The 23,338-nt window shown below is 40.2% G+C and overlaps 1 protein-coding gene across 1 annotated transcript; it reads right to left on the bottom strand.

Annotated features, from left to right (window-relative positions):
- Nucleotides 1-211: 211 nt before the first annotated feature.
- On the bottom strand, nt 212-22,477 carry slc29a4a (solute carrier family 29 member 4a). The gene is made up of 11 exons (XM_067570478.1): nt 22,202-22,477; nt 19,778-20,188; nt 14,448-14,579; nt 14,169-14,282; nt 13,201-13,329; nt 11,678-11,752; nt 11,296-11,564; nt 8,312-8,432; nt 7,922-8,109; nt 5,260-5,500; nt 212-4,245 (listed from the first exon to the last, which is right to left on the bottom strand). Exons 2-11 carry the CDS (start codon nt 20,010-20,012, stop codon nt 4,100-4,102), a joined length of 1,650 nt encoding a protein of 549 aa, XP_067426579.1. The 5' UTR covers nt 20,013-20,188; nt 22,202-22,477; the 3' UTR covers nt 212-4,099.
- Nucleotides 22,478-23,338: the final 861 nt, after the last annotated feature.

A 23,338-nucleotide genomic window follows, 5' to 3' on the forward strand; every position in this document is an offset into this window, starting at 1 on the left:
GCCGAGAGACAATGTGCCAGCAAAGGCAGAGAAGAAGAAGACTGCAAGCTAATAAACATGGATGTAAACAATGAAGGATTTAAAATACTTTAAAAAATCTGTTTTATGAGGTGGGAAATGAATTCAACACTTTGTACATCACAATGATACACACAATGAGTTTTGATGAGTAAAAGTGAATGTAAACCTAACTTTTTTTTGTTTAGAAAAGAAAGAAAATGCCACAGTGCACCTTTAAGTAGCCTATTGGTTAAAGATGCATTTCTTTGGAAAGTGGGATCTTCTTTCAAAAAGGCCCTGTAGTATTTTTCAGAGAGAGAGAAAGAGAGGGAAAGAGACTTTTCATGTCCTTTAATGACACATCTGACCAAAAATAACTCAAAACACCTTCAAACCCAGCAGCAGCTCACTGAGAGAGAGACACAGCGAGGAGAGAGGCCTCAGGCAATATGGCACCATCAGCACAGCGGGACATGCATACAGTAATGAGGTTAGCTCCCAAATGGCACCCCACCATTCTTCAAACGGCGCCAACTTTAGGCTCCAGTCAAGCCGTCACCTACATAATGTAGTGCACTTCATGGCTTCAACACTGACGCCTGTTTTTCTTCATAATGTATAAACTCTGCTATAGCCCCGCTGTGACAGAAGATCCTCTTATCACTGAAAAATTCATCAAATTCACAAGAAACTGTGGGGAAACTAAGAACATGGGGAGGCTACTGGGTGCTGCTTCTGTGTTGGATAAAAATAAATAAATAAAGGAGACTGGTGCTCTCTGGTCAGTTCCTCTAAGTAAAGCTACAAAAGATCTGAATCTAATACTTTCTAGAAATTTTTACATGAATGAAAATAAAAGCTCTTCAATACCTTGAGTTCATTTCATTCTCTATATTTACAACTTTCATCCTTACTGTTTCTTACATTCACTCTTTTCTCAGCTATTAACACTGATCAGAAACAGGCAGACATTTTGGCACTAATTGTTTTTTCCCCTCATATCCCACATCATTAGTTAAACACAGACACCGTTCAGAGGGACACAAAGGGGTCCTGGGAACACAAACACAGCCATTATCACCCTACCTCATCTGGTAAATTCATGCCAACAATTTGTTCTCTTTTCAGCCATCAGAGGGTGCAAGAAGTGACATGAAACTCACTGAACAGACAAAAGAGAATTTAACATTTACTGTAACTAAACAGGACAGGGAGCAGCAGCTGCCAGTAATGATGCAGAAAAGTTGATCATAGCAAGCAGATGATCATAATAACTGCATGACGGTTTAATATAATTCATTTCTGAGTTATTTTTTTTAGATATACTACATAAGGTTAACAAGAAAAATATTCTTTATTATTGAAAATAAACACCCGACCCTAATTGGACAACAACTGAAGCTTTTTCAGTTCCGATTAAACAAACAAGCTGAATGGAGGCAAACCAGAGAGATTTGATAGCCTGATTTGATAAATAGTATATCCTCATTAAACATCTTGGACCACTTGTGAATGTAATTAAAGAAAAACTGTAATTAATTTCATTTTAATTTCATTTTAAAGTGAAATGAAAAATACATTCCCCAAGTATCTAATCCTGTGTCTCTGTGTTAATTGTTCAGTTATCTCTTGATATATGCCAAATATATCTCAAAAATGTATTTTGTGTTTATATTAAAGTTCCTTTCTATTCTCCTCCTGAAAAATGTTAAAACATTAACTGGGGTGGGCGGATTGATACCTAAGGTAAGGTACTGATACTAGCATCAATAGTATCGATACCAAAATTTAAAAAAAAAAAGGATCATGTTAGATTATGTACATGAACATTCTCTCTCGTGTCTTAACTGTCTTTTTTTTGCCACTTGGGGGCAGTGTAAACAAGTTGTGAACACAACATGAAGTATCATCACCTTTTAAAGGACCAGTGTGTAAGATTTAGTGGCATCTAGTGGTGAGGTTGCAGATTGCAACCAACTGAATAATCTTCCCCTCACCCTCCCCTTCAAAGCTGGTAGGAGAGCCTACAGTGGCTGCGAAACTCGCAAAAAACATGAAAGTCTCTCTCTAGAGCCAGCGTTTGGTTTGTCCATTCTGGGCTACTGTAGAAACATGGTGGTGCAACATGGTGGGCTCTGAGGAAGAGGACCCGCTCCCTATGTAGCTATAGAGGGCTAATTCTAAGGTAACGACAACACAATCATTCTTATTTTATACACCAATTAAAACATACTTATGAATATAATATAACATTTCCGTAAAGTCTGTTCCGCTAGATGCCACTAAATCTTACACACTGGTCCTTTAAGTAGATATGTTAAACTGGTTAGCAAACAGTTGCTTATATACAGTATATTATACATGCAGTTACGGAGCAACACCAGCTAGTTGCTAACTGTGCCTGTTTGCCATTTGGTGCTGAGCAGGTAGTGTACAGTGGGTTTTTAGAGCTTTTTCTCTGAAAACAGCCAGCCGAAAACTATGCTATGAGAGCTGTGAGAGTGAACCAAAACAGTAAAGTAGCAGTTGGACAGCTAAATAAAGAAACTCGCTATAAAGCTCCATAAAGCCGAGGAGCTGCAGAGTCAGGTGAAAATTCTCTGTAGGTTTATCATCACTAGCAACTCCTTTGACACTACAAATCATCATTTGATAATTATTATAAAAAAATATCGATTATAGCTTTAACATGCACATGATTGAGTAATTAACAAAGCATACTAAAAAGAAATGTCTAATGTTTTGTAAATCACTGGTAATGAAAATGTATTCTGAGTTCTATTAATGACGCATTAAACTCATGACAGTACATTATCCACTTTTAAAAATACGTTAAGATATTGATATCAATAGTTCTGCCACTAGTGTTACTTAGTATTGAATCAGAACCAAATTTTTTGGTATTGACCGCCCCTAATTTTCGATTACTCTGACCTTGACCTCGGGGTCATACACATACATTTTTCCACTCAGATGTGATTTGGGGTGACTTAGCTTGCAAGTTATAGCAGCTAGCACAGCAAAATCATTGGTCAGAGGTGTGTTTGGATGTCTGCCAGCAAAAACTTTTTTTTCATCCTCCTCCTCCTCCTCCTTTTGATCTAACAATGAGGGTGAGGGAAGTGTGGTTGGAAGCTAACAAGCTACAGCTCTATTTTGTTGTGTATATGCTAAGCCACAAAATACATCACATTACTGAAGCTAAAGATGCTCTAACTTCTATTTTACTGTGACTTTAGCGAGGCTCCCTTCAAGTTATTTTTGTTGCGGTTTTCAAATGGTGCAGTCAGAGGATTTAGCTAATAGTACCTGAATCAAATCATCATGGATAGAACTCATCATTCAAAGATTTCAATCATATTTTCAGGGGACGCATCATGAGGAGGAAACAGCTGAGCTAACATGGTCCAGGAAAATCCACTCTTATATCATCTCTCTATTTTGAATATCAACAGATCTGAGAACTCATAAAATGTAACATATGTGACATATGACAGAAGGTCTCCTTGAAAACGGCAAGCTGTTTGCTCCCTGCAGCAACAGCAAAAAATGACTTGACTTAACACTGTACAAATGTCAGCTGACCTGTTTGCACACACACACACACATGCTGACAATAATTCAATAATTTCTCTGTGAGACACTCAAAGGACTACTGTCGGCTCGCTGGCAGAGGCACAGCTCCTGTTCTTCACCTCCAGGAAAAAGTTCAACACTGCAGAACCCAGTATGTTTGAAAGGTCAGTGGACCACCAGGCTGGACAATGAGAGAGTGGAGAGATCTGCTACGTTTTCACACAATTTCCTCCACTACTAAATCCCAGGTTTTGTTTTTGTTTCCACTTTCTTTATCCACTGAACCAAATCAAAGCATGACTTGGACAAAGGAGAATCTGTCTGTCAGAGGATAAACATTAACCTTTAAAAAGTTCTTCACAGATGTCTTCTTGTCCTCTGCAGCTGGAAAGTCTCTTGTTTGATTCCAGTCCATCAGTCTGTGCTGCTTCTACTTGCCAGGATCCTGTGTATGTAAATGGCTGCATGTATGTACATGTATGAGTGTTTATGTATGTATGTGTGTTTTATTATATGTGGACATTCAATACCCTGTAGCATTGGCAGGTGTGTGTATGTTGAGTGTGGCGAAGCGTGTTCCTGATCCTGGAGCGGTGAAGCTGTAAGCTGCGTAAGCCACAGCAGAGCCCACCATCAAGCCTGTCATATAGGAGACTGTCATAGTGTTCCCTGGAGAGACAGAGACAGCAGAGAATGAAAACTATAGTCTGTCCAGAACGAACTGTATATTTAAATAAAAGGTAAACTTACTGTAAGTAAGTAAAGGACAGTAAGTAAATATTTTACTAATTCAATTAATTTGTTAAGCTTCATTTATTCAGAAAGTCTCATTAAGATCAAGATCTCTTTTACAAGTATTATTAAAAATATCCGTGAGTTGAACTTAAAAGACTCTCAGAGGAATTAATATGAGTATGATTTTTTAGTTCATTCCAGTAGTAAGGTGCATACTACTGGAAACTAGTCCTCCCCCGTTAAGTACTTAGTATACAAGAAGCAGGAGGAAACAGCTAGCTTGGCTCATTCAAAAGGTGACAGAATCCACCTACCAGCACCTTTTCACTAGTAGTAACACCTTATACCTCGTTTGTTTAATCTGTACAAAAACTGAAGTGTAAAAACAACAATTTGTGATTTTACAGGCAGTTATGTGCCAGAGGCACACTAGTCTGGCAATACCAGACAATCAGAGATCTCCCCGCCTACCCATCGTCTGGGGATTTCAAAATGCAAGGTAGTTGCTCGACCGGCAGTGAGAACAGCTGCTAACAAATCTACACCCCTTAAATTTCGTCAAGGACACGCCTTAATGGAAATGATGCTCTCCCCCCATTCTCTTCTGCATGCTGTCATGTCTCCGCCCCAATATGAAGGGCCGTCCTAAAGACTTTGGAGTGGTTCTGCAATGCAGGATTTTTTAAAAACTCTCTAATTGTTTCCATTCAGTTTTAACAATGAAAGCTTGGAGATTGTCCTCAGTCTCTAGCTTAGCGATGTGTTTAGAGATTGACATGTGTGTCTAGAGGCACACTAACTTCCTCTGGGAAAGTGACTACAAGAAGTTACTTTACCCAGTCGAGAAACAGAAAACCGCATTTAGAGTTTGACTCTATTTTCAGACCTGTTTCACCATCTACCTCTATATAACACTACAAACACTTATGACTGAACACTCTCTCTCACCTGCCAGCTCCCTCTGTTCAGGTGGCACTTTTCCAGCAGCCTGTATCATCGGCACAGAACCAAAATAGCCGTTGGTGACTCCCATGAGGAGGGAGAAAAGACAAGGCCAGGCTGGATGGGACAGGGTTGGCGCACTGGCCGGGTACACACACATGACAAACAGAGGGATGAAGACCACCCTCAGGCAGGAGAAGAAGAGCAGGCGGCCTCCAGACCAGTCGTACGGCAGTGCTGCCAGGATCTGAAGAAAGAGCATGGAGTCATTTCAGTCAAATTTTATTCTGCTGTTCGCCAGAAATTTTGTGAAACCAGCACACAAAATACATGCTATTTGCAAAAAGGTGAGAAAAACAGGGTTCTGCAACACGAGGATCATTTTAAGGACACAACCAGAAAGAGCTTGATGAGTAACTTAACACTAAATCCCCTCTGTTTAGTTAATAGTTCATAAATTACACGTGCAATCACACGTGCAAAAACAGAGAGTAGACTAGTATGGCAACACTCTCACAGTGGCAATGCAAATATGCTGATGTTTAGCAGGTATACTGTATATATTTACCATGTTCACCATCTTAATTTAACTTGTTATCATGCTAACAATTGCTAATAAACAATAAACACAATGCAGCTGATGGTGGTGGTAGAGGGAAATTAAGGTATATCCAAAGTGATTTTATGCTGAGGGGGGCATAAACGTGTAAACCAAATTTCATGGCAATCTATCCAGTAGTTGTTGAGATAGATAACTCAAATCTACAAATGTTAACCTCATGTTGGCGCTAGAGGAAAAGTCAAAGGATCACTAAAGTGATTAGGGTGCATCCTACGGGGATCATGAATGTCTGTGTAAATTTTCATGGCAATCCATTCAACAGTTGTTGAGATATTTCAGTCTGAACCAAAGTGGTGGACCGACAGACTGACGTTTTCCTCCATAAAGCCATGCTGCTAGCATGCGGCTAAATCTGAAATATAAACTTCCACTTTCCTGAACATTAGACCCTTTGAATTTTTATTTCTTGCTTTACTGGGAGGCTACTTGTTAGATACAGCATTCAAAATGCTAAAAAAAAAAAAGTTCCAGTCTGTTCCATGCTCTTTCTTATCATCATTTTCTTTCCACCTCCAAGCTACCATCATTTCCATTCCCATTTTCAATTTAATTTCTCTTCTCCTTCCTTATCTCTTTTCCCTCATTTCGACAAAATGCAACTGTCTGTCAACCAACCTTTTTCTATTCAAAGTCAAAATTGTGATTTAAGGAACCCAGATAAGTTTTAATTTATGAAAATATAGATAAAGCCTTTGAGCTAAGTGCAATTATCCAAAAATAAACCAGACTTTTCTCCATCCTCACTCTCAGGTTTAATAAATGGGGCGACCCCATTAACTATTTCACAAGGTCAACTCCAGTGTAAAAGTGTGACTTTGTCTCTTTCCTTTGTCTCACCCCTCTGTAGTGCCAAGAAGCTTAATGCGCAATGAGATAAAAGAGGACCGTTCTCATATTTTCTAAGATTTTGGCAGAACATAAAAAAGGAGATCACAGTAAAAATAATATGAATATCGATGTTCCAGTTGATGCAGTGTATACCTGAGGGAGAAACTGACGAGACCAAACATTTACATTTTACACATGTGTTTAATGGTTGCCAAGAAAACTGTAAACTATAAACTGGATAAAAGTTCTCTAATCAAACTTAAGTCAATGGACTCAAAGGCTAAAACAAATCTACACAATGGAGCATATAGCCCAACTGCAAATAAAGGTGAGGTGATCTGCAAAAATGGACTTCACTGATATTGTACCTGAATAAAAGAACATGGACCGCGGTTTATTTTGTTTGCAAAACCTTATTAACTAAGAAGAATTAAGGTGATACTAAGTTCAAAAGTTAAGAATTGTTTAAACCAGTTGTATCTTAAACATGCAAACGGATTTTTCCGCCACTTGGATGCAGTAAAACCAAGCTGTAAACACAACAAATATACAGTATACAGACGTCACCTTCTAAGTTGTAAATGTTTTAAAAAACAGTTCCTTATTCATACATCCAGCAGACATGGAACAACATATCTGGCCACCCAACAACTGTAAGTCCAATTTTTACTCTCCTTTTAACTCTGTTTTGGTCTCCACCACCTCCAGAGGGAAATATCTGTCTCTTAAGCTGCTCCACTATATTCACCAGCTAGTTGCAAAGTTTGTCTGTCTGCTATTTGCTGCCGTGCTGGCGGAATACAATTGGCTTTTTGAGCTTTTTTGATGAAAACAGCTGCCTGCTGCAGCCAAAAATTCAACTATGACAGTGAACCAAAACAGTAAAGTGGAAAGTGTGGAGTGGAAAACCAAAAAATGAGCTGAAAGATGTCAACTTGTTACATAGAGCTGAGTGGGTCTGCAAAGTCTGAGGATAAGTCTCCATGAGTTCATCTTTCACATAGTCATGTCATCCATTGTTCATATGAAAGTATTAATTACAGCCACTTCTGGTTCCCAAAATAAGAAGCTTAAGTTCCTTCTCTGTCCTCTGACACATAGTTATGAAATACTGAGCCGAGCACCAGATTTTCGACAGTTATTACTTACTTTTACAGCTGGCTTCTCAAACATGAAGCTAGAAAACACTTTCTAAACTGTCAAAAACTTGCGCCTCACCTTGCCAACAAAGTCTGACATGTTGAAGGTGGCCATGATGAGGATGGGGAGCCACTCTCCTAAGGTGGGGTTTCGTATCTCCGACTCCAGCCCGGGGAACAGACACAGGGTGATGCTGTAAGTCACTGCTATTGACAGCATGTAGGCCCAGATCACACGGGACACCACGTAACGATGCAAGATCATGTCTGGTTGGAGAAGACAGACACACAGGGCGATATTTAAAAACTTAAAGCTCTCAGTAAGAACACACTCCTCTTCCCAGTAATCTCCTGGGGATGCATTTGAATTTCAAATCCATCTATTAGGAGTCAGAGGGTAATTGAGCAGTGAGTACATGAGATGAAAAGAGGAAGAAAGAGAGGGATGAGTGATGAAAACAGAGAGTACCACGGACACCAGGCCAGCTCCTTCTTATCTTGGCTTTCGGGGCATCAAATCGCACATATGTCCCACCGACAAAGTCCTCACCACCCTCTTCGGTAGTGGACGGTCCTGTCCCACCATTACCCTGAAGAGAGACAGACAGAAAGACTTTTTATCCACATTTATAAGAAAACAAACACTAGAGAGTCACATTATATTCAATTTCAAAGAAATCATCTGAATTTTATCAGCTTATACTTTATTCCATCATGGTTGTGAGAGCAAATTTGAAAATATACACTGTCAAATGTCATATTTTGTTGAAAACCTCTTCAAGGCTTTTTGAAGGACATTAGCTACATAAACAGTTCATCAAGAAAACACTAGAGGTAGCCATCACACAGTAAATATATGACCTTTTTTTCTAGTTGTTTTCATTTATAATGGCTTCCTGGCTGCATGACATCAGCTTTTTATTGCAACAGCTATTAGAGAGGATCACTGTGACTGGCAGCACGTTGACGTAATGATGTTGGAGAGACTGCTGATCAGACTGCAAATAAGGCCAGGAGCCACACACACACACACACACACACACACACACACACACACACACACACACACACACACACAAGCCTACAAACACACATTATCTCTTCATCCAAACATATGGGCATGTCTTTCTACTCATGCTTCTTTTCAAACACACAATTTTTCATATGCCTGCACTAGCAGTTATGCACGCACACTCTTTCTCTCTCTCTGTCTCACACACACACACACACATTGATCCATTAGTTGATTAAAGGGACTTGCGAGCCAGAAGGCACCACTCTTCTTGATTATACCATAATGTAGAGCGCTGCCTTGGTTTCCCCCGGCAACCAGAACAAAGGGCTCCCTGAATCAGCCCCCAGATGCAGAAAATGACACATACCCGCCTGCACACACACAGACACACACACACACACACACTACTGTAAAAACACAGGGGGACACACTTGTCTTGTGTGTCATGATGTACAAACATGCACACATGAAAAGATGACAGCCTGAGGTGTGTCTTCCTTTGAAGGCTATGAACACACAAACACACTTGGTGTGATGAGGAATATTAGCTCCATGTCTTCAGACTACACAGGGCTGCTTCAAACACTAGTACAAAGTATATTTACCTCCTCTAATTTTTCAATCACTTCTTTCTTTCATTATCATGACTGGTCTCCTGCTCTCCACCCTCTCTCATCTCCTTCCTTGCTCACTTTCTTTCAGTTTTGCTTTATCATATTTGTGATGATCCCTTGCTCTTCTTCCTTTTTGGCTGGCTGCCTTTCTGTCTCATCTCTTTGCCTCCACAATTTTCTTCCAACCTTTTTTCCTCTCAGCGTCGTGACTCTCATTTTCTCTGGTTGTAGGAGGCTTCAACCTCTCTCTCCCTCTCTATAACTCCATCTTTTTTCCGCATCACCCACACCACCTCTCTACCCCTCCAACGCCCCCCCTCCAAAAATCCCTCGCTCTTTCTCTCTCAATGTTCCTGTTTCTGAGTGGCAGCCAAAAAGCAGCCCGTAGCTTAAATAAATTATTCTAAGAGACAGCCCTCCATGCCTGTGTGCGTGCTCACACTGTGTGTCAGTACACACAAATGTACAAAAAGAGGCACACACACTCTTCACTGAAATCAACAAGGAAATGGACTTGCATGACGCAACAGTTTAGAGGCCTGACATTTCCTCCCTGTCTGGTTTGTTGTTGCAACATTTATGAAGAGTTTAATGAATGAAACATGTACAAGAAACTTAAATGTGAAATTTTGCTGGTCCAAGTGGAAGAGTCAATCTCTCAATCCAACTTGAAAAGCCCAAATTGAGAAAATATTGAAGCTATTCAGTCGCAGTTGCAAAATATTAAGTTGAAGCATCTCCCTGTGCAGCAGACAGAAACACTCAAAACGTATTAAGACCCAGGCTGTACCCGAAATCACTCTCTCATTCACTCATTCTCTATTCCCTATATAATAGACACTCATTAGTTTACACTATAGTGAGCGGTTAATTGAGATTTCAGCCACTTATTACAGTAATCATCATCAGTTTCTGTCATCACTGACAGCTGTAGAGTTGTACAGCAGTAATTTTCACATCTATGAAATGTGAAATATTTTACATTTACATTTTGTCATTTGGCAGATTATTTTTTCCAACGCGGCTTACAGGACAATTAAGCATTAGAGGACAGTGACTAAAGAGAGCTGTGGTACGAATTCTCAAGTACCTGACCAGGTGTAACTGCAGTGAGAAAGAGCGCTAGGCAAAAGCTTTTTTTTTGATTTTTAATAAAGGGGAATTGTTAGCAGAAAGTACTTTTATGACAGCACTACAAAGTGCAAAATGTTCACACTTTTATTTCAGACACAGACAATTCAAGCACAGCATTGCTTTGAACTAAATGCTAACATCAACATGCTAAAATGCTCACAATGACAATGCTAACATGCTGATGTTTAGGTATAATGTTTAGCATGTTCATCGTCTTAATTCAGTGCGTTAGCATGCTAACATTTACTAATTAGCATTATAATATAGTTGATACTGTCATTTGCTCATAAACCAAAGTATTGGACAAGATACATTTTTGACCAGATGATGGTGCCAGATGAAAAGTTAAGGGATTACCAAAGTTAATCAAATTCATCATGAGAGGGACATAAATGTGTGTACCAAATCTCGCAGCAATCCACCTGTTGTTAGACATTTTTCTAAAAAACTACTAATGTCAACCTCATGGTGGCGCTACAGGAACAGTCAGGTGATCACCCAACTCATTAGGCTACATCCTCTAGGGACTATGAATGTCTGTACAAAGTTTCATCCATTTGATGTTTAGATATTATATAAGTGGTGGACAAATTGATCATCATTGCTATCCATAGAGCCATGTCGCTAACTGTATGCATTCATAGCATACACAGGCAAACAGTGTAGTCAAAATAGTGTCCAAAAACTTACAAATTTGACGTCCTCTGTGGTGACATCATGGTGAACCCGGTATCCAGTCCCATTGTCACGTGGGTCATGACCTTTTCCCAGACCTTTGCCTTGGGCGTGGTTGGTGTAGTAGCGGACGAATCGTGAGCGACGGACAAGCAGGTGTAGCAGGAAGCAGAGCATTTCCATGCTGATGGAGATGAGGAAGAAGATGAGCGTGTTCCTCCTCTCGTCTGGGATCAGCAGCTTGGTGAAGATGCGAGACAGGGAGATGATTACCCCGGCTGTACCTGGGAGAGGAGAGGAAATACATAAGACGATGGAGAAAGTGAGGACTAAGATGAAGGAGATGAGAAAGCTAGCAGGGAAAGAAATGTGTATGTGGGTGTGTGATTGTACTCACTCTCTCCAGTCATCACCCCCTGTGTGTACCTCTTGGGCAGCATCCCCATGTAACCATAGAAACTGGACTGCTGCACTGAGGAGGGATGAGGAGGTGGTTATCAGTGCAAACAGTGGCCTAACTGTAACAACACAATTTATTTACTTCCTGAACCTCCACACGCTGCTTGGGAGAAACCAGCCTGACCTCCTATAATTAAAATCCACTGCTGACTGAGAGGCTTTGTGTTCACACTCACAGTAACGACGAGGAGACCCCATCTGTGTATGAAAGTCAACAGCAACAGCTAAGGACTGAGCTCCCAACTGTATTTGTTTGTGTTGACACTGTTGCTTGTTCATTATTTTTCTGGCCGATAACATGTTTAATTGGAACACGATCACCACCATCATCAGGTTTGAATTATATCTATGGTAACTTTTGAGGCTGTATATATTTAAGTGTCTCTCCATCTTTATAATCTATACTTAAATCTATAATACAGTAATATTATTCGTATTCATCACAAGTGTCTCCCCATAAATCTTGGGTGTTGTGGTGCTATCAAATTCTGCATTACAACAAGCACAACCTTATTAAGTTGATATGGCAAACTTGCTAGCCAAGAGTTGCCCATTTACATATCCAGCAAATTCAGCATTGATTTGGAGTTTTGTTTGTGTCAAGCTAATGAATTTAAGTCCAATATTCACTCTCCTTTTAGCTCTGTTTTGGTCTCCATCTATGCCTGAGAAAAACATCTGTCTCTTTAGCTGCTAAATGTGTCACTATGTTAACAACATGTTTACTAACTGTTTGGTTTGGAAGGTAGTGTAGCCTATATTGTGATCCATTGTTAATATAAAAATAAGGATTATAGCTGATTTATGTTGATATGGTGAATGTGTTTACACATTTTGATTAGCACTCATGTTTCTGGCTACCTGGTGAACTCAAGTCCAATATTTACTCTCCTTTTAGCTCTGTCTTTTTTGTTACCAACTCCTGAGAAAAAAATTATGAATAAAATTAAATAAATAATAATTCATTTAACACCTAAATGCTCCACTATGTTTAGCACTTGCGGTGGGTTTTTAAAGCTTTTTCGATGTGTGTTGCTGTGGCAGAAAATGACGCTATCAGAGCAGTGAGACTGATCCAAAACAGTAAAGTCATGGGCCATAAAACCAGCACAAAGAGCTGAAAGATGCTAAAACACTCCATAGAACTGAGAGGAACCCCTTTCACATTAAACATGGTCATTTAACACATTGTTAATATATTAATTTTAATTAGTGCAGCTTTAAGGGAAGCCCTGTGCTGCATATTTATATCTAGAGCAACTCCCTTTTCTCCTTCTGAGAAACAAGCAAGGAAGGACAGAATAATTCAAACAATTTACTGTATTAAAGTGGAAGAACACAACTACAGTAAGTTCCTTACCTAACCAAAACACCAAGAAAACAGATGGATAGATAGATAGATAGATAGATAGATAGATAGATAGATAGATAGATAGCAATAAGCATTGTTATTAGTAGTACCTGTACATCCGAAGGCCACCACTCCCACTGACACCAGGTTGATGATGTAAGCCTGCCTGGTGGTGAACTTTGCCAGCCACACATCAAACACACTGACAAAGACCAGTGGCCCCAGCGCTAAGATGTAACCTACAGAGAACGAGACAGGTGGACAGATGGACAGTGAGGAGATGCCACAGAGCCAGGTTATGCTGTGACTGCATGACTGAACACATGTTTGACAGGTCCGACGTGCGAGCAGAGTTGCTTTGATCTGAAACCCGCCACAGTCTGATCCTGAGTTTATTAATTCCAGACACAAGTTCTCAAGCAGACAACATACTTCAAAAGACATTTCCTCAAGGATGCAAGCAGAGCTATTTAAGCTGCAGAAGGTTCTGTGGTGAATATGGTGAGATATCAAACTTCTCCTCGGGGGACATACATTTTTAAAGACCATTTTTTCCATTTTTGCTCAAAAGTGATTTTATATTGGGTAGGCTGATCGGCTTTAATATTTTTATGATGTTAGTCTCCACATATCACAGTGTCTTACTGAGAATAATTTACACTGCTAGACAGTATACAAACCAACTTTTAAATGAATAATTTTAGGCCATATTTAAATTCCAGAGAAACCTGATGCAACATGCTTTAAATAGCACAGTGAATTCACTTTTAAATTGTTTTGAAACCTTCAGCAAACAAAACTGAAGGTGATGCAAGATTTTTTTTTAAAGTGAAAAGAAAGACTCTTTACAGTCAGCCTCATTTTAAGAATAAGAACTCTGGGAGTATTATTGCAGAGTGTATTTTTTATCTCTCTCTTTATGCTGGCTTCCTATTTTTGCTCTGTGTATTCTGTTCAGATAAGCCTTGAGGACCCCAGAGGGTCTTTAATAAATGAGTAACAGTAGAATTTACCATAATGGGACTTTTTTTTTCACAATTAGTGATCCGTCTTTCAGCGTTTTCCTGTCCTGACTCACCCACAGTGATTCTGGTGTGCATGCTGAGTCGCTCCACCAGCACGTTGTTGAGGATAACGGCCAACAGAGCCACCAGGATGTAAGTCAGACTCATGTCGAACACAATGGACGTCCCTGAAACACACACAAACACACACAAGAGCCATGACCTCTGGGAGTTGGATATGAATACGTAGTCACTGGTTGTGTGTTCCAGTGTGTGAATGTGTGATTCATTGTTACAGCTGTAAAATTCTCTCTATGGACAGATTTATATATGTTTATCATGCATATTTATACCTTTAAACTTGTGGTGCAGGTAGTCCACATCAGTGATAAAACTGTTGTAGGGTAGCAGGAAACCCACTCCAGCCAATAGCATTGCAAAGTAGATGCCATGGTAACGGTCGTCAGGGATCGGCTCCTCAAAGTCTGAGCGGGAAGGGAGGAAAGGAGGGAGTCAAAGGTTAGAGAATTAAAACAGTATGAAATCACGCTCAAACAGTGGAGGGGGGGATGACTTCAAAACATCTGAATTAGGTCTAAAGCCAATGCACTGGATCTTCATTAAAGCTAATCAGGATGAATGAAGCTGCAGCAGCAGCAGCAACAACGCCTCTGCTCCACTAATGGAGCAGCTAATGTAGTGGAGGAGCTTGTTCCTATTGAGTAGATGAAGGATTGATCAGAAGAATTATTGATCATGAACTAGCTGCCAAAGAAGTTTCACAGCAGGACTTTTGTGTTTTTCAGCTGTTTCAGTTTCCATGTTTAAGTGTGATGTGCAGAGTCTTTATATAACTGTTCATAATCCTTTCCTAATCCTTCTATTAACAGCTCCACATAATTTTTGAGCACTTAGATTTTACAGTTGAGTAGAGGAGAAAAAAACATGAATTTGAGACTATTTATATCACTTCATGTTCACATTTATTATGGTAACTGAAACTGATGAATTACTTTACTATTCATTTGTTAATGGCTGATCACCTGCTCTTAGCTCTTCAATGATCCACAATATTTCCTTATAAATATGTGCTAGAGCTGCAACAATTAGTTGATTAATTGATTAGACAAAATGTCAAACATTCTTTAGTTCAAGCTTCTCCCATGTGAGGATTTGCTGCTATTCTTTGTTTCATATAATTGTAAACTGAATATCTTTAGGTTTTGGAGTTAGTTAGTTAGACAAAACAAGAAATTTGATGTCATATATTTGGACATTTTTCAATATTTTCTGACATTTTATAGAGAAAACTATTAATTAATTGATTAATCCAAAACATTATCGGCTGATTAATCACTAATGAAAATAATCGTTAGTTGCTGCCCTAATACGTGCCAATTTTAATAACCATATATGAATGCACCATATACAGCTCCTGGAAGCATTTACATCTCTGCTTTTCTTTAGCTTGTCTTTTTCAGGTTAAGGAAAAAACAACCTTTGAAGCACAGAAAGTGATGTGGATCAAGCCTACAGCAGATTTGTTCAGAATAAAGCAAACTGTGTCGTTAGCATGAGCAGTGAACGTCACCATGGCTGCACAGACAGAAGAAACGATCACCGCCTGCGAAACTCAAACCTCATTAAGGGAAAATCCAATGAAGAGGACACAGCAGCACTGCCCACACTGTATGACTGACATTTCATGCAGAAAAATGACGATATGGAAGTGTTTTAGGGTGGATTTCCCCTTTCTGACATCAGAGCCACAGATTGTCGGAGCAGCCGAGCAGGACTGTAACGTCAGCCTGGGATGGATTCAGTCGGTTGAGTCTGAATTATCATATCTCTGTGAGTTTTCTTCCTTAAGGGAAAAGGCAGGCTCTGTCTTTGTAGATTGAATACTCTGTCTATATTGTTGGCTTTATACTGAGATATGGAGACTGACAGCTACCAGAGAAAGAGAGATTGAGGCAGAGGATGAAGAGACTGGGAGCAGAGAGAGGGTTTCTGTCTAGAGCACTCGTCACTGGTGGACTCAGGGGGGGCAGCAGGGGGGCCAACCATGACAATCTGGAGTGAAGTTCCCTCTTGGATTCCCTCTTAGTGAAAAAAAAAATCCACATAAGTGCCTACTAAGGTGCTCCCATAGTATGATAAAATGCCCTCTAAGGTGCCCCCACAGTATTATAAAATGCCCTCTGAGCTGCCCGCACAAAGGAGAGAACATACCAAAGTTCTGTAATGACTGTCTAGTTATGGGTAAGTCGGGATGAAATGCCCTATAGAGGGCCTCTACGTGTGACAATCTGGAAAGAAGTGCCGTCATAGGTGCCCTTTTAGCGGAAGAAAATGTGTTAGTGCCCTGTAGAGAATCCCCAAAAGCGAGACAACATGTGCCCTTTAAATGAAGACGATGTAATGCAGTGCCTTTGAGTTGCTGTTGCGATGGGGTGAGCTGGAGGTTCTGTATGGGAGCCTTAAGTCTGCTACATACTGAAGTGCAGAATTGGTTGCCCTTTCAATGTAAAAAGTGCCCTATAGGGTGTACTGTATGGGAGAAAAACATTGTGAAGTGTCCTTCCTGTCAAGAACATGAGATACTTTTCCCAATTAGATACCCTTACAATGGAGTAGAAAGAAATTAATGTATGCTTTATGTAGGCTGACCATTAGGAATTTCTGAATCAATTTGACTTTTTCATACAAAAGGTAAGGGATAAAAAATGAATCTGCCATTGTTCGTTGTTCCAGGAATTTTCTTAAAGAGGACATTTTGGTTCTCCACACTTTAAGCGTACATATAAACTACATATTAACCATAATGATGGTGCAGATGTTGTGCAGATTTCTGCATTTTTCGAAAGAGGATCAAACATTTCTTAGACATGTTAGAGGAAACAGCGTCTAAGCTTCGGGCCGCTGGGTGTTTCCCATGGTTTATATTTGAGGGCCAATGTTGCTAGGAGACTGACTGGAGCATGGATACATCCCCCCTTTTAGTATTAGTTATGTACTGTTATACAACAGTTGGTTCCAAACAAGTAATTTGATTGGACAAGAGGCTTTCCATGAGTGTTGATACAGAGTACAACAGCACTGGGACTTTTAACTATACATGTATTACTCAGCTTTACAGGTGTTCTGATAACCATTAATTTTATACCGCCAAGATGAACATATTTCCACAAATAACATTTGAGTTAAATTATGAATGGTCATCGGAAGAGGACGAAGGGAAGGAAAGAAGCCTGAATACTTCAGTGCAAACCTCCAGGTGCGCTCTTATGACATCAGCCAACAAGTTAGAGAAGAGCAAAAATGAAGCTAACGCTGTAAGGCAAACAACATGGACGTTGAACTGCTTTGAACAAAAGTCTCAAAAATATAAACATCGACATTCAGTCTGTTAAGAAGACCGAGCTGAATACAGTCTTGAGGCAGTTTTATGGATCCATCCGGACAACTGAAGGGGAGCTCTGCAGCATCAGCAGCTACCTTGGGCTTTGGGCTGGTTTAAATCATAATATCAATGAGCCTCCGGTTAGCTGTTCATGGAATTTAATGCAGGATCCTGAATTCATATCAGTTAATAATGTTTTCAAAGGTGATGTAAAAGAGATTAGAAGCACAGGGAAAGACAAAACAACACATCATCCCCCAATTTCACCTGAAGACCAGCATCTTAAAATATTCTGCAACACTAAGTCCAGACCACCCAAAAGGTTTACTGAGCAAGGTCTGGTATGGTATTCAGTTGCACTTTGGACACTGGGGCACAGAGGTGAATCAAGGTCTCAAACCTGACTCATTTATCCTAAAACATGACGAGAATGGAGCAAAATATTTCACCATGACATTCAACAAAGGAACAAAAACTCATCAATACCCACTGGAGAGAGACAGAGAAAATCAATGGGGGCTCTCTTTTTGAGGAGCGAGGAAATCCCCTCTGCCCCGTAGCATCTCTCAAAAAATTCCTGAGCAAAATTCCACCTGATGCAAAAGTCCTCTGTCTGCAGCCCAGGAGGGTAACAGCTCCAGCAGACAGCTTCTGGTATACCGCTGTTCCCCTGGGAGTAAACCAGCTGTTACAGATATTACCCAGGACGTGCAAAGAGGCAGGGACACACACCAACCACAGCCTGAGGACCACCGCCATACAGAAACTGTAATGTTTGTGTTGCTTGGCAACAGCCCAGAGCCAAATAAATGATTAAATAAACAAAAAAAACTCATTATCTGATCGCTTATTACTGTTAACTAATGAATGGTGCCTGTAGAACTGTTGTATAAAGGTAATATCACACTCAAGGTCGTGCTGTTGTGCTGAATATCAGCACAGCTGTGATTATCTTCAGCACTCGGCCTGCAGCCTCATGCCTACAACCGAATCACAACCATGGTGACATTCAGTATAACAGCATTCCTTCTCATGTGATACTACTTAATTAGCATTTTTAAGATGTTTGTTCCTTTACAACATTCAACATTCAGGAGGAACCATCCATTTGGAGAGGTGAAGCTAGCAAGCTAGGCTAACAGCTTCCACTTGGAGAGTTGTAGCTAATTAGCTTTGCTTGCTAACGTTAGCACTGATTCCTACTGGCTTTGATGTTATTGTTCATGTTATTTCAGCACCTGCTGAGTCATTGGCAAAGCTGCAAACTGAGTGTCCCACATTACAGAAAGAGTGCTTCTAGTTAGTGTTAGCTGTCTCATTTTCATGGGTCCAGTTGTCATGACAGCAAATCACCAGACTGTCAAAACTCTTGTAACTCTGTACGATACCCAGTGATTCAAATCACAAAAGTGAGTCATTTATGAAGTCACGTATAGTGTGCCCAAATCATGAAAGCAATGGCTAACAATGGCGGCACCCTGGACACATATTGCACCAGTCAAATTCCAATATTATCAGTCAGTAATGTAGGGGGTGCTGTCATGGCAGAAAACTAAATAAAACTTAAATTTCTTCTTTTTGGTAGAAGCAATTTTGACCAAATAGGCTAAGTGCACAAATCAAAACAAACAGCAAGGATATACATACTGATTTCTTAATTTTCACACTCCACACTTCCTTGTTTTTCTGAAAAAAGAGGGATGTAGTCAATAAATAGGCAGTGCTATGTTTTATTTAAACCATGGAAAACTGGCACTGCACCATCCAACCCTACTGTAATACCTCCATTATCCTCCAAAAAAGGGTGTTGTTTGCATATGACAAGGCAAGCTGAGCGTAAAATATACAGAATATACTGGTAACAGGGCTGGAAATATCAATTATCTTCCTTATCGGTTAATCTGACAATAATTTTCTTGATAATTCCATAAAAAAATGTCTACAAAATGAAATGGTGACTAATGTCTAGCACAATTTCTTAAGTCCAAGATGTTTTCAAATATCTTGTTTTGCAACCATCCAAAACCCAAAGATATTCTGTTTATATTGGCAATGAATGTGGACAATATTATTGTACATATGTCATGATGTTCTATTATGTTTACATCATAAACATATATGTATATTTGTTGAATTCTGTCCACTTCCTGTATATGTACTGTACATTTTGAGTATAATGGAAAAATGCGGTGCTGGTGGAAAACCGTTCTATAAATCTATCTATCAAACCAGTATACACACACAAGCACAGACACACATATAGTCAGTAAACTCCCTCACCGGGCTCGGACAGAGCCAGCACTCCTCGCTCCGGGGCGTCTTTACTGATCTCCTCCTCCTCCAGCTGGTACGAATCGAAGCTGTAGCTCTGCACCACGCTGCTCTCTCTTCCCTCTCTCCAGCCCTCTCTCCCCGCATCCCTCCATCCAGCTCTTCCTCCATCCCTCCAAACATCCCTCTCATCGGGCGTCTGGGCCGGTGTGGGCCTGCGGCGCTCCGCTCCCACCGAGCCCATCTCTGCACTCGAAGTACACACGCACACAAACACGCACGCACTAACACACACTAAACAATTCTCTTGACAGGTTACACACTCGTGGGAGCGTGCATGTTAAACACAATCACAGAGACACGCCCTGTTCAGGCAGCTGGTGAGGAAGAGAGGCAGGAGACCTTCAGAGGATGGAGGATCTGCACAACAGGAAACACAAACAGAATCAAAATGAAAAGAAGATGCAGGCATAGAAAAAGCGGTCTGTCACTTCCTTACTGAAAGTAAACGTGAAAAAACTCAAGGTTAGACACCCCAAAGAAACCTACTATGCTGTGTGTGTGTGTGTGTGTGTGTGAGGCATATTAAATGAGAAACAGTGGCAAAGGATGCATGACTGGGTGACAGGGAAGGAGGTTAACGTGAGCGAAAATGAAGCTCTGCATTCATTGAACAGGCACTGCAATGTATATATTACTATAGAAGAGAAGAAAAGAGAAAATCAATTAGTTTGTAAATTAATTATTAATTATTAATCATTTTGGTCCTTTATCAAGCATGAATACCAAACATTCACTGGTTCAAGCCTCTCAAATGTGAGAAATTGCTGCTTGTTTCATATGTTTGTATATTGAATATTTTGGGGGTTTGGACTGTAAGTTGGACAAAACATGCAACCTGAAGACATCACTTTGGGCTTAGGGAAATTGTGACAGACATTTTTCACTATTTTCTGATATTTTAGAGACTTAACCATTCAGTGATTAATCAAAAAAGTATTTGATATGTTAACTAATTAATGGAAATCATCATTAACTGAAGCTCTACAATATATATCTGTTATCTGTTTGGCTAAGATTTGTAGACAGTAGACAGTAAAGTAGTTTTCAGCTGACATGAATCTTCCTAATAAGCTATTGAATTCTGGAAAATTAAAAGAAAAGATGCAAACAAAATGCTGGTTGATCTAAAAGGCTGCTATCATCATGATCTAACAACTTCAGCCACTATTGAAATTGTTCCTGCAACCCTCCTCACATTTTAATTTATACTCTCCACACAAGGTCTCTCTTCTGTCATTACAGCAGCTAAAACTGCTTCTCAATATCCTGCTTTCATTCACTCCAGTTAACTGGAAAATGTTGAGGAAAATGTTATTGTTACAAGGTAGGTCAATATAAATAGGTATTGACATTGTTCTGAATGCAAACATGCAAACACAAAAGCACAAAAGCTCATCTGGTGTATACACCTGTGTGTGTGTGTGCGTGTGTGTGTGTGTGTGTGTATGTGTGCTACCAGTAGGAGCCACACAGTCCAGCTCTGTCATCACACATCCTCGCTGAGGCCTCGCCGCCTGCTCACCTCTGATGCCCTGCATTAAATTTCAGATCTGGCCTGAAGCAAAATAAGCTCAGTTTTTGCTTTGTATTTAGGATGTGATCCTATTTTAAACCCCAGCTGTCTGGAAACAGACAGGATCAGATGATGTAAGATGGTTATCATCTCTGTAATTTGGGCTCATCCTGCATGGCCCCCAGTACATACAGAGAAAAAGGGAAACAGGTGATTAAATTGAGGCTCTCTCCTGCATATAAAACAGTTAAAGTGGTTATTGAGTGGTTGTTTAAAAAAAAATGATAGCAGCTCACTATAGCGTCTCACACACACTCACAGAGCCATGTTTTGCAGCTGGAAGACTTTCCATTTGCAGACTTGAGGAGGCGCTCGCAACCTTCCTCATCTAAATTAAAAGGAAAAGCCTCCAGCCAGCGACCGTAATTGAATTGCAGTCTGATATCACGCTGCAGTTTCTATTGTTTACTCCAGCTGTGACAAAAGGAACAGGTGTGTTTTTTTCAAGAGTGAACAAAATCACTAAATCATCACATTTTACGCCTCCAGCAGGAAATAAATAATTTGGTTATTAAATGCATTAACTCCAAAGTCACGTGTTTTGCTTACTATACAGGGAGAAAATTGAAAATTGAAATTAATCAAATGCAAAAAAACTCGACGGCTGAGCAGCGGATGCAACATAAAGATGCCCTCTCTGTTTTTCTGTCTTTCTAATTCATCATTAAAACGATTCCAATCAAGTCCAAAAAAGGTTTCAGGCGTTTTTTTGTATTTATGTTTGCAGCCCCTGAACACCCGATACCACCGCGCTTTCCCTCTTCACACCAACAACAGGTTATTAATGGCCCCCTTACCTCCGTGTCTCCCCCTCTCCTTCCGTCTCCTTCGGCTCTTATAGCAGCGGATCCTCACCGGACCTGGTCCCTGTACTCAGTCCGTCTCCATCAGACAGAGGAGGAGCTCCGGTACCGTCCTGCAAGCGCTCCTAACGCACCATCCAGCAGCGGAGAGGAGGAAGCATGGATGGATGGATGAGGAGAGTGAAGGGGGGGGGAGGAGAGAGGAGGAGGTGGAGGAGATGGGGAGGGGGGGTGCTGCCTCTGGCTGTTCAGCCTTTTTTGCAAAAGCGTTGTTAGAGTCGAGGATGAAATCATCCAAATGCACGTTTAACAACTTTTTTTTCTCCTGCGCACAGTGATAAATAATTAAGAGTGAAAATTATTTGCACATATTAAACTGGGACTAAAACATTTGATTTCAGGAGAGAAGAAGACAAGAGACAGAAATACACAAAATAATCAGCAGCTACTATATTCAAGCTACAACAGAGACAGGAATCCTCTCTCTAAACGCCTCAGCAATACACCAAGTGTGAATATTTAGGAATGGTGACGACAGAAGACACATAAAAATAACATAAAAAAGAAAAAAAGGAAAAGATCACTTTAAATTCAGAGTTCACAGCTGAGCAGACAAATCCTAGGAGGTCCAGCAGGGATATTCTAAACATTTTGTTATTCATTGGAGAGTTTCTCCTGCTTCTCTCTTTCAATTTTTGTCATTTTTTGAATTTAATTTGGCTTTACTGGCAAGATGGGATATACATGTGTGTTACCAAAGCATATAGAAAAGTAAAGTGGATGGTTCTCTATACACAAGCACACAGGCTCTCTGTCACACACACACACACACACACACACACACACATGCACACACGCACACACACACAGGAGCCTCAATGTGATTGACAGTTTTATCAGTTCAGTTCAATATGTTAATGTTTCATTATTGGCAAGGCTCTGTTATATTGAACACCCCCACGGTTGCCACAGAGGAGCACAGCCAGACAGTAATTATCTAAATAGTATGGCTGTCTCTTTAGGTGTACTGTCAGTGCAACACAACAGACCCAGGACCTGCCTGCTGCAGCTGCATTGCAGGTTGTAGGTTTGAATCCCATTTTAGTGTCTCTGTCTTTGTTTACTGTCTAA

Source organism: Thunnus thynnus, chromosome 17 (assembly GCF_963924715.1).
Source record: "Thunnus thynnus chromosome 17, fThuThy2.1, whole genome shotgun sequence".
NCBI lineage: Eukaryota > Metazoa > Chordata > Actinopteri > Scombriformes > Scombridae > Thunnus > Thunnus thynnus.